Source organism: Plecotus auritus, assembly GCF_963455305.1.
Source record: "Plecotus auritus genome assembly, chromosome: 1".
In the NCBI taxonomy this organism is placed as follows: Eukaryota; Metazoa; Chordata; class Mammalia; order Chiroptera; family Vespertilionidae; genus Plecotus; species Plecotus auritus.
In genome coordinates, this window is record NC_137770.1 from 204240926 (window position 1) to 204253143 (window position 12218).

At 36.3% G+C, this 12218-nt stretch overlaps 1 protein-coding gene across 1 annotated transcript in view; it reads left to right on the forward strand.

Annotated features, from left to right (window-relative positions):
- LOC308242038 (transmembrane protease serine 11D-like) overlaps positions 1-12218 on the forward strand; it is a gene marked incomplete at both ends in the record, with an annotated part of 40593 nt that overhangs the window by 6269 nt on the left and 22106 nt on the right. The window contains one exon of the mRNA XM_080655858.1: positions 11309-11376. Coding sequence (XP_080511984.1) covers positions 11309-11376 — 68 coding nt within the window. The remainder of the gene's footprint in view (positions 1-11308; positions 11377-12218) is intronic.

Genomic DNA, 12218 nt, shown 5'->3' on the forward strand with positions numbered 1-12218 from the left:
GCAGGCACAGGTGGTTAGGGGTGATCAAGCTGGCAGGCAGGTGAGCAGTTAGGAGCCAGTGGTCCCAGATTGTGAGAGGGATGTCAGACTGCCAGTTTAGGCCTGATCCTGCAGGCAGTCTGACATCCCCCAAGGGGTCTTGGATTGGAGAGGGTACAGGCCGGGCTAAGGGACACCCACCCCTTCTACAAATTTCATGCACCAGGCCTCTAGTATATATATAAACCTTGTTATCAAAATCAAAGTATTTTAGTACTATCTCTTGTTATAAAGATAATATAGAAACATGTAGAAAATTCAGAGTATTCAAGAAATATAAAGAAATAAGAAACATGCATAAAATCTCCTACTTATGTATATCTACTATTAACATATTGATGTTCCAGGTACCTTTCTATGCAAATTGCATACATCATACATGCCCAGTATCATATAATTATCTGTCTGTGGAATCAGACTATACATGCTAATTTATCTGCTTTTCTCTCAAAAATATGTTATAGAATTAAATATCAATAAATTTAGAAATGTACCATTTTAAATAACTAAGCAGTGTTATAGTGTCTAGATACATAATCTATAATAATAAAAGCATAATATGCTAATTAGAACAGACAGTCAAATGACCTTCCAAACAACCTTCCAGATGAAGCCAGGGCTGTGAGGGCCCAGGCAAGCTAGCGCGGGTGTGAGGGATGAGCCCCTTGCATGAATTTCATGATTCGGGCCTCTAGTATTTTACATAACCAGCCCTTTATTGACAGTTTTAAATTGTTCCCAGTTTTTCACTACTATATTCAACATCCTGATGACCACCCTTGTTCACACATCCTTGCACATTTGCATGATTATTTTTGGGGATATAGAGTTATCAGAGTATGAGAATCTATGCATTTTAAAATTTTTTTCTAGAGATTTTCAAATGTTTTCTTTGTTTTTACTAAAGATTTTACTGTAGAAGCATTTTAGATTTACAGAAAAGTTATAAAAATAATATGGAGCTGTCTTACACATCACACCCAGCTTCCTCTATTATTACCACTGACATACAACAGTATATTTGTTACAATTAATAAACCAATGTTGATACATTGTTATTAACCAAGATGCTTATTTTATTCAATTTTCTTTGTTTTTACTTGTACTTTTCTGTTCTGTTCCCAAATCCCATCAAGAATACGACTTAGGCTCTTGTAAACTATGACAATTTCTCAGATTTTTCTTGCTTTTTATAACTTTGCCAGCTTTGAGAAGTACTGACTAGGTATTTTATAGAATGTCCCACAATTGAGGTTTTTCTGAGTTTTTTTTTTCTCATGGTTAAACAAGGATTATGGGTTTGGAGGATGAAGACCACAGAGGAAACAAGTCATTTTCCTTACATCATATGAAGGGGGTGCATATTTGCAACATGACTTTTCACTGTTGACCTTGATCACCTGGCTGAAGTAGTATTTGTCAGGTCTCTAAACTAAAGTTACTCCCTCCTTTTTCTACACTATACTCTTCAGAAGCAAAACATTATGTGCAGTCCACACAGTAAGAATAAGGGAGTGGAGAGTTATGCTTTGAATATTTGAAGAATATTTAAAATTCTTCTATTTCTTTGTTTTCCCCACGTATGTGTTTATTCAAGCACGTTTGTATACCAATAGAGTATAGTTTATGCATTTTAAACATTTATCTTAATTTCTAGATTGCACTCCAGAGGGCCCAGTTTACATTCTCACCAGTGGTATATAAGTACACATAAGTGTGCTAATTTCCCTACAGCATTAACACTAGGCATTGTAAATCTTTTTCATTGTTGCCAGAAAGTAAAAAGCGATGTGTCATTATTTGGTTTGCATTTCTTTAATGACTAATATGATTTAATCTGCCTTCATATATTAATAAGTCATTTTTATCATTTTATTTTTTAATTTCCTGGCCATGGGCATGCCCATTTTATTATTAAGGGAGCATTTGTCTTTTTTTTTTTCCTTTTTTAAAATATAAATTCTTTATTGTTTAAAGTATTACATACGTCTCCTTTTTCCCCCATTGACTTCTCCCCGGCCTGTTTTGGTATTCTTTTTTTTTAATTATTGTTTAAAATATTACATATATTAGTACATATATCTCCTTTTTTTTCCCCATTGACCTTCCCCCAGGCTCCCCTAACTCCTGTCGCATGCCCTTATCCCACCCCACCCCCCACAGTGTCTTGTGTCCATTGGTGTGCTTATATGCATGAATACAAGTCCTTTGGTTGATCTGTTTCCCTCCCTCCCCAACACTCCCCAGCCTTCCCGCTGTAATTTGACAGTCTGTTGGGTGCTTTACTGCCTCTGTATCTTTTCATTCATCAGGTTATAATGTTCTTTATTTTCCATAAATGAGTGAGATCATGTGGTATTTTTCTTTCATTGCCTGGCTTATTTCACTTAACATAATGCTCTCCAGGTCCATCCATGCTGCTGCAAATGATAAGAATTCCTTCTTTTTATAGCAGTGTAGTATTCCATTGTGTAGATGTACCATAGTTTTCTAATCCACTCATCTGTTGATGGGCACTTAGCCTGTTTCCAAATCTTAGCTATGGTGAATTGTGCTGCTATGAACATAGGTGCATATATCCTTTCTGATTGGTGTTTCTAGTTCCTTGGGATATAAGCCTAGAAGTGGGATTACGGGGTTGAATGGGAGTTCCATTTTTAGTTTTTTGAGGAAACTCCATACTGTTCTGCACAGTGGCTGCACCAGTCTGCATTCCCACCAGCAGTGCACGAGGGTTCCTTTTTCTCCGCATCCTCACCAGCACTTGTCGTTTGTTGATGATTGCCATTCTGACAGGTGTGAGATGGTACCACATTGTCATTTTGATTTGCATCTCTCGGATAATTAGTGACTTTGAGCATGTTTTCATATGTCTCTTGGCCTTCTGTCTTCTTTTGAAAAGTATCGATTTCGGACTGTTGTCCATTTTTTTATTGGATCATTTATCTTCCTTTTATTAAGTTGTATGAGTTCCCTGTAAATGTTGGAGATTAAACTTTTATCAGTGATAACATTTACAAATATGTTCTCCCATACAGTGGGCTTTCTTGTTATTTTGTTGATGGTTTCTTTTGCTGTGAAAAAGCTTTTTATTTTGATGTAGTCCCATTTGTTTATTTTCTCTTTAGTTTCCATTGCCCTAGGAGCAGTATTGGTGAAGAAATTGCTTCGGCATATGTCTGAGATTCCGCTGCCTGTGGATTCCTCTAGTATTTTTATGGTTTCCTGTCTTATGTTTAAGTCCTTTCTCCATTTTGAGTTTATTTTTGTGTATGATGTAAGTTGGTGGTCTAGTTTCATTTTTTTTTTGCATGTATCTGTCCAATTTTCCCAACACCATTTATTGAAGAGACTGTCTTGACTCCATTGTATGTTCATGCCTCCTTTTTCGAATATTAATTAAGCAATAGTGGTTTGCGTTGATATCTGGCTTCTCTATTCTATTCCATTGGTCTATATGTCTGTTCTTGGGCCAGTACCAGGCTGTTTTGAGAACAGTGGCTTTGTAATACAGCTTGATATCTGGTATTGAGATCCCACCTACTTTGTTCTTCTTTCTCAGGATTGCTGCAGCTATTCGGGGTCTTTTTTTATTCCAGATAAATTTTTGGAGAGTTCTTTCTAGGTCTGTGAAATATGCCATTGGTATTATAATGGGGAGTGCATTGAATCTATAGATTGCTTTGGGTAGTATGGACATTTTAATGATGTTGATTCTACCAATCTATGAACATGGTATGTTCTTCCATCTGTTTATGTCTTCCTCTATCTCTTTTTTCAGTGTCCTGTAGTTTTCCACATATAGTTCTTTTACCTCCTTAGTTAAGTTTATTCCTAGGTATCTTAATTTTTTTGGTGTGATGGTAAATGGGATTGCTTTTTTAGTCTCTCTTTCTGTAAGTTCACTATTGGTGTATAGAAATGCCATAGATTTCTTGGTGTCAATTTTGTATCCTGCTTTATTGCCAAATTCATTTATTAAGTCTAATAGTTTTTTGATGGAGTCTTTTGAGTTTTTTATGTACAATATCATGTCATCTGAGAATAAGGACAGTTTTACTTCTTCTTTTCCAATTTGGATGCCTTTTATTTCTTCTTCTTGTCTAATCTCAATAGTTAGTACTTCCAGTACTATGTTGAACAGGAGTGGTGAGAGTGGGCATCCCTGTCTTGTTCCTGTTCTTAGGGGAAATGGTCTTAGTTTTTGCCCATTGAGTATGATGTTGGCTATGGGTTTGTCATATATGGCTTTTATTATGTTGAGGTGTGATCCTTCTATTCCCACTTTGCTGAGAGTTATTATCAAAAATGGGTGTTGGGCCGAAACCGGTTTGGCTCAGTGGATAGAGCATCAGCCTGCGGACTGAAAGGTCCCAGGTTCGATTCCGGTCAAGGGCATGTACATTGGTTGCGGGCACGTCCCCAGTAGGGGGTGTGCAGGAGGCAGCTGATCGATGTTTCTCTCTCATCGATGTTTCTAACTCTCTATCCCTCTCCCTTCCTCTCTGTAAAAAAATCAATAAAATATATTTTTTTAAAAAAATGGGTGTTGGATTTTTCAATGCTTTTTTTTGCATCAATTGATATGACTATGTGGTTTTTTACGTCTCAATTTGTTTATGTGATGTATCACATTTATTGATTTGCAGATATTGTACCATCCTTGCATCCCTGGGATAAATCCTACTTGGTGATTGTGTATGATCTTTCTGATGTACTGCTGGATCCGATTTGCTAGAATTTTGTTGAGCATTTTGGCATTTATGTTCATGAGGGATATTGGCCTGTAATTCTCTTTCATTGTGTTGCCTTTATCTGGTTTTGGTATTGGGGTGATGCTGCCTTCATAGAATGAGCTTGGAAGTGTTCCTTCCTCTTGAATTTTTTGGAATAGTCTGAGGAGGATAGGCTTTAGTTCTTCCTTGAATGTTTGGTAAAACTCCCCTGTGAAACCATCTGGCCCTGGACTTTTGTTTGCTGGAAGCTTTTTGATGACTGCTTCAATTTCTTCCATAGTTATTAGCCTATTGAGATTTTTAGATTCTTCCTGATTGAGTTTTGGAAGGTTGTATTTTTCTAGGAATATGTCCATTTCCTCCAAATAGAGTTGTTCATAGTACTTTTTAACAATCCTTTGTATTTCTGTGGGATCTGTTGTTATTTCTCCTCTTTCATTTCTGATTTTGTTTATTTGGGTCCTCTCTCTTTGCTTCTCGGTGAGCCTGGCTAGAGGTTCATCAATCTTGTTTATCCTTTCAAAGAACCAGCTCTTGGTTTTGTTGATCTTTTGTATTGTTTTTTTTGTTTTATTTTTTGTTGTTTTGTTTTTTGCTTTGTTGTGTTTTTTTTGGTCTGTATGTCATTTATCTCTACTCTGATCTTTATTATTTCCTTCCTTCTGCTTACACTGGGCTTTTCTTGTTGCTCTCTTTCTAACTCTTTGAGTTGTAGGGTTAGGTAATTTATTACCATTGTTTCTTGTTTTTTGCAGTAGGCTTGTAGAGCTATGAACTTCCCTCTCAAGACTGCTTTTTGTGTCCCATAGATTTTGGATTGTTGTGTTTTCATTGTTGTTTGTTGCCATGATGTTTTTTATCTCTTCTTTGATCTCTCTGGTAACCCACTCATTGTTTAATAGCATGCTATTTAGTCTCTATGTGTCTGATTTTTTTGATTTTTTGTTATCATAGTTGATTTCCAGTTTTATGCCATTGTGATCTGAGAAGATGCTTGATATGATTTCTACTTTCTTGAATTTGAAGAGACTTTGCCTGTGACCTAATATATGGTCTATCTTTGAAAATGACCCATGTGCACTTGAGAAGAATGTATATTCTGTGGCTTTGGGGTGAAATGTTCAGAAGATGTCAATTAATTCCACCTGATCTAGTGAGTTATTTAGGATTGATGTTTCTTTGTTGATTTTTTGTTTAGAGGATTTGTCCAAATTTGATAGTAGGGTAATAAAGTCCCCTAATATGGTTGCATTGCTTTCAATCTCTCCCTTAATATCCTCCAGAAGTTTTTTTATTATTTGGGTGCTCCTGTATTGGGTGCGTATATGTTTACCAGAGTTATTTCTTCTTGTTGGATTGCTACCTTTAGTGTTATGAAGTGACCTTCCTTATCTCTTTTTATGTCCTTCACTTTGAGATCTAATTTGTCTGATATAAATATTGCTATCCCAGCTTTTTTTTTTCTTTTCATTTCCATTCGCCTGAACAACCTTTTCCATCCCTTAACCATCAGGCTGTGTGTGAGTATTTTTCTGTGGTGTGTTTCCTGTAGACAACAGATATAGGGGTGCATGTTTTCTTATCCACTCAGTTACCCTATGTCTTTTGATTGGGGCATTTAATCCATTTACATTTAAAGTTATTATTGAGCCCTAACCGGTTTGGCTCAGTGGATAGAGCATCGGCCTGCAGACTGAAAGGTCCTAGGTTCAATTCCGGTCAAGGGCATGTACCTTGGTTGTGGGCACATCCCCAGTAGGGGATGTCTCTCTCATGATCAATGTTTCTCTCTCATTGATGTTTCTAATTCTCTCTCCCTCTCCCTTCCTCTCTGTAAAAAAACAATAAAAATATATTTTTAAAAATAAATAAAGTGATTATTGATAGGTATTTGTTTGTCACCATTTTTATTCTTTACCCCTGTGTTCCTTCTTCGCTTCCTATTTCTTCTTTTTATAGCAGACCCTTTAGCATTTCTTGCATTGCTGGTTTGGTGGTAATAAACTCCCTTAGTACTTTTTTGTCTGTGAAGCTCCTGATTTCACCCTCAATTTTGATTGATAGCCTTGCTGGGTATAGTATTCTTGGATTCAGACCCTCCCTTTGCATGACTTTGTATATTTCATTCCATTCCCTTCTGGCCTGATGTGTTTCTGTTGAGAAATCAGACTCTAGTCTGATGGGGGATCCTTTGTAGGTAACTTTCTGTCTCTCTCTGGCCACTTTTAAGATTCTTACTTTGTCGTTGGTGTTTGCCAACTTAATTATAATGTGCCTTGGCATCGGTCTTTTAGGGTTCATTTTGTTTGGGACTCTGTGAGCTTCTTGGATATGTGTGGGGTTTTTCTTCCCTATATCAGAGAAGTTTTCTGTCATTATTTCTTCAAACAGGTTTTCTATTCCTTGCTCAGTTTCCTCTCCTTCTGGCACCCCTATTATGCAGATGTTGTTTCATTTTGTATTGTCCCAAAGTTCTCTTAGGCTCTCCTCCTGCTTTTTATTTTTTTTTTTCTAGAAGCTGCTCTGCTTGGGTATTTTTTCTGAACTTGTCTTCTAGCTCATTGATGCGGTCCTCTGCTTCTTCTAGTCTACTGTTGGTGCTTTCTATTGAGTTCTTTATAGCAGCGATGTCATTTTTCATTTCTTCTTGGTTGTTCTTCATTTCCTCTTGGTTCTTACACATATTGTTAAATTTGTCTTCCATTCTTTTCAGCCACCTTATGACCATTTCTCTGAATTCTTTTTCTGACAGGTTGCTTGCTTCCATTTCATTTACTTCCTTTTCTGGTGATGCCTGCTTTTCTTTCATATGCAGGCTGTTTCTTTGTCTCCCCGTGATCTCTCTTCTCCAGGTGTCTGGTTATGTAGTTCTCTCTCTCCTGCATTGGTTTAAAGGCACAAAGTACAACACAACAAGGCACAATACACAAGGCACTGGACACAAATGTACTCACAATACTAATAACCCCAAATAAAGGTGACCAACAGAGAAAAGAGAATTAGGGGATAAGAAAGAAAGAAAAGAAAAAAAAAGAGAAAAAAGGAGTGCAAAAATGAAATTGGGAAAAGGAAAAAAAGTAAGAGAGAAAAGAAAGAAAATAAAAACGAAGAGGGGAAAAAACTATTTATATGGGGAGAAAACTCCAATAGAACAGCCACTAATCCCAACAGATGCCAGCAACAAATACCTAGAGATGAATGCAAACTACAAACAACTACTAATATCAAGTGAGGCGAGGGAAAACAGAAGCAAAAACAAACAAAACCAAAACAAAAAGAAAAAGTGAAATAATCTCACAAACAAGCATTAAAAAAAAAACAATATAATCAACAATCAAGCAAACAACAACAAAAGGACAGAGAAAAAAATTTGGATAGTGAAAAAAGAGAAGAGAGAGGTGTGTATTGAGCAGGGGATTGGAAATTAAATATATAAGTAGGGTGAAATTTTAACAGGGGGTAAAAAGAAGGAATAGGGAAAATCTAAAGCAGAAATAGGGTAAGAGAAACAGGACAACAAAAGGGGAAAAGTGAGGAAGAGAGTGTTGGCATAAAGGTAAATTTGAGATAGAGTAAAATGATGCTAAAGGAAAGATGAAAATAGAATGTAGAACACTAATGGGATTTGACTTTCAACTTTGTTTATAATGTAGGGTTTTTTATGCCTAATAGATTCAGTATTTTTATGTAGCCAGAAATATCAATCCTTTTAATGATTTATTACTTTTATGTCAAGTTAAAAATGTCTTTCTCCACTCCAAATATTCTAACATGTTCACTCACATTTCCTTTTCTGTACTTTAATTATTTCAGTTTTTGTAATTTTTTTCTTTGATTAATCTGGAATGTATTTTATAGTGAGAATAGAGATACAGTTTTTTTTCCCAAGAAATAGCTAGATGGTGTTAGCAAAACTATATGTTAAATAGTGTAATTTATTTATTTGTAATGCTACCTTTATCATACACCAAATTCTTCCTTTTATTTTTTTCTGTATTCTACTCCTTACCACTGATTAATCTTGCATCATAGTACCAAACTACTTAGAGTGCTATAGCTTTAGAATCTATTTAAACACCTGTCAAACAAGATCTCCTGTGAAATTCTTCTGATGTATGATTTTGGTAATCATATATTTATCCTTCTGTAAAAATGCATAAAACATTTAAAACATAATATGAATAATACTTTAAAATAGTGCTTTATAGTTTACATAGCATTTTGATGTGTATTATCTAACCTTCAACTCATAACAGCCATATGAATTAATAAATCATTTTTATAGGCTGGTAAGCAAAGGTTGTGAGATTAAGAAACATCAAAGGCCATTCAACTGAAAAGTTGTAGAACCAGAATTTAAACCAAGGTCTCCTGACCACAAATCCAAGAATCATATAATTTCCCATTGGTAACATCAGTACCCTCATTATCCTTATCCCATAGACAACATTGTTATACTTAATGAGCAGTGAACTAGTCCTGGAACCTTCTGTTTGTTATATTAAGCAATTCACTTCACTTTTCTGGTTATGTTTACTCATAAGTAAAATAAATTTGTTGGGCTACATGATTTTTACAGTACTTTCTAATTCAAAAAGTCTATGATTTTGTGATTTCCATGAGAGATATTTGTGCCACCCATTCACCTGTTTTTCTTATCCTACCTTTCTGGCCACTCCTCTATGTCCTTTACAGACTCAAGCTCCTCTACATGGCCACTTAATGTTGACTTCCCCAAGGTTTTGGCCTATTCCATCCTCTCTTGTCATACTGTTTTCTGTCTCTAGATGATCTCATCCATGAGCATGACTTCAACCAAAAAGTATATACTAGTGACTCACTCTATCTCCAGCTCAGACTTTTCTTTTGTACTTCAGACCTTTTCACCCATTTGCCAGCTTCATATCTCTACTCAACTTTTTTAAAAAATATATCAAATATATTATGTCCCAAAACCAAATCTATGATCTTTTCACACATCCTAGCCTTCTTCTAATAATCCTATCCCCATTAATGATAATATCATTTATTCAGTTTTTCAAACCAAAAACTTAGAATTCATCCTTGACATACTGCTCTCTGTCATTCCAAATATCAAATTCATTACCAATTCTTGTAGGTTTTACTCCCCATTATTTCCCTCAAATCCATTCATATCTCTCCTTCTGTGCTACACCACACCCATCCAAGCCATCACCTCTACTCTAGAGTACTAAAATAGGACCATAACTAATTGGCATTATTTCTTCCCTAAAATTGATTATCCATATGCAGCCAGTGATACTGTCCTCAAATTGCAAGTCTGATTATATTTCCTCTTACTTAAAAAAAATGTCAGTGACGTCCCATTATTTAAGATAATGCTACAAGGTCTGGCCTTTCCTACCACCCTAGCCCATTTGCTCTCTATGCTGCATGCTTACACTAGCCTTCTTTTATTCTTTAAACACAACCTATTTGTTCCTACTGCAGAACTTTGCATGTTCCATTCACTCCTCCTGGGAGGTTTTCCATCCTCTTCAACCAGCTAACTGATAAAATACTAGTCTCATTCTTAAAAATGTTCAAGGCCTCTCTAGAAAAAAAAATTATCATTTTGTCAAAAAGCTGGTTGGTTTGATATCTGTCTATAGGAATGGATATTGAAAAAGTAAAATACAAGATGGTGTAATAGAGATTGCATACACTTTACACTTACAAGAATTGGCTTCAAAATCTGGCTTACTGTAGCATTCAGCACGCTACTCTATTTTCCTACCTTCATCTTTTCATATCCAACTCCACCTTGGTGCAACCTCACAGTATAAAGGAATGGAATCCACTCTCAATTACAAAACCTTACTATATCTGACCTTGCAATTTGGGGAAACTGTTCCAGTCCTAGAACCACTCCTCGTTCACTATAAAGCTAAACTTTAAGAGGGCCATCCTTGCTGGGACTGAGCAATGCTTCAGGGAGATAGCTAAGGGCAGGTCAGGAAATTACTAACTTATGCTAAAAATACCTCTGATGTTTATGCATTAATCAGGAATATCAACGTAAAGACGGCCCTTTGCTTCTTTCTCCCCTTCTCTTCAAGATCTCCATTGCTACCCATTTTAATCTGGTTTTACCCTTTTAAAAACAGTTGTTAAAAGGATTACACAATGTAAGTTGTATCAGTGGACTTCCCTAATGTTGGCTTGGTTCCTGCCCCAATCCCCTAGGAAGAGCCACCAAATCACATAACATGGGCTCTCATTGAGTAAAGCATCTAGTGTGTTTAGAATAGCTTCTGGTGAAGACGCATCCTATCCGCTATCATCTTTGTGCAATAAGTGAAAAAAATGGGCCTACACCAAAACTTTATGTAACCTGCCTAAATCAATCCCATGTGTTCTGAAATGGAATGGAACTAAACTGAACTGACCTAGTTACTCAAATCCCTATATCTCATTTACCTAAGTCTCATGCTGTGAGGTTGGGAGCAAGGACTAAGGAGAAGAACTGTAATTACAGAGGGTTTCCCCTCCCCCCCCCTTTATTTCTACAGATTACTACAACATTCAAAGAATCAGATTTAAGAAATCAATTCATCCGAGCTCATGTTGTCAAACTGAGGTGAGTGGAACAATATCAAAAAAATATGGAAGCTTGCCCTAACCAGTTTGGCTCAGTGGATAGAGCGTTGGCCTGCGGACTAAAAGGTCCCAGGTTCGATTCCGGTCAAGGGCATGTACCTTGGTTGCAGGCACATCCCCAGTAGGAGGTGTGCAGGAGGCAGCTGATCGATGTTTCTCTCTCATCGATGTTTCTAGCTCTCTATCCCTCTCCCTTCCTCTCTGTAAAAAATGAATAAAGTATATATTTAAAAATATATATATGGAAGCTTGGATGCAATTTGGCCCATTTGACTTTTATTCACAGCATGAATAATGAATGAAACTTTCACAGAATTCAATGCAATGTTATGAGAATAGTATAAGCAGTTTAAAAAACAATGCCAAAACAAAAACAAAACATGTCAGATATGACCTATTTACCTACTAATATAAACAACTACATTTAATTTTTGGTAGGAAAAAGAGAAAGGGGTGGAGAGAGATTTGGGTGAAGGTACAGTAACAGGGCTATCCTGTTGTATAAATTCAGTGGATACCCTTCACAATGCAGTCTATGTAAACAGGGCCCCCTGGAGTTATGCAGTGCTGTGGTCCTGGCCTTATACATCCAAGATCAGAACACTATAGCCACCATCAAAAGTGGCTCTGGGTTTTTGTTTGCCTGAAATGCTGTAATATAAAGATGCTGTGGCAAATGCAAACATGTCTGTCATGAATTAATAATAGAGGGAGTAGCAGCATGCATGCTAGCTATTTGCCATTCCTGCCTTAATTGAATGTGTACCTATTTACATGATGTGATAAGACAAGCATTCACAACTAAAATAATCACCCTTTATT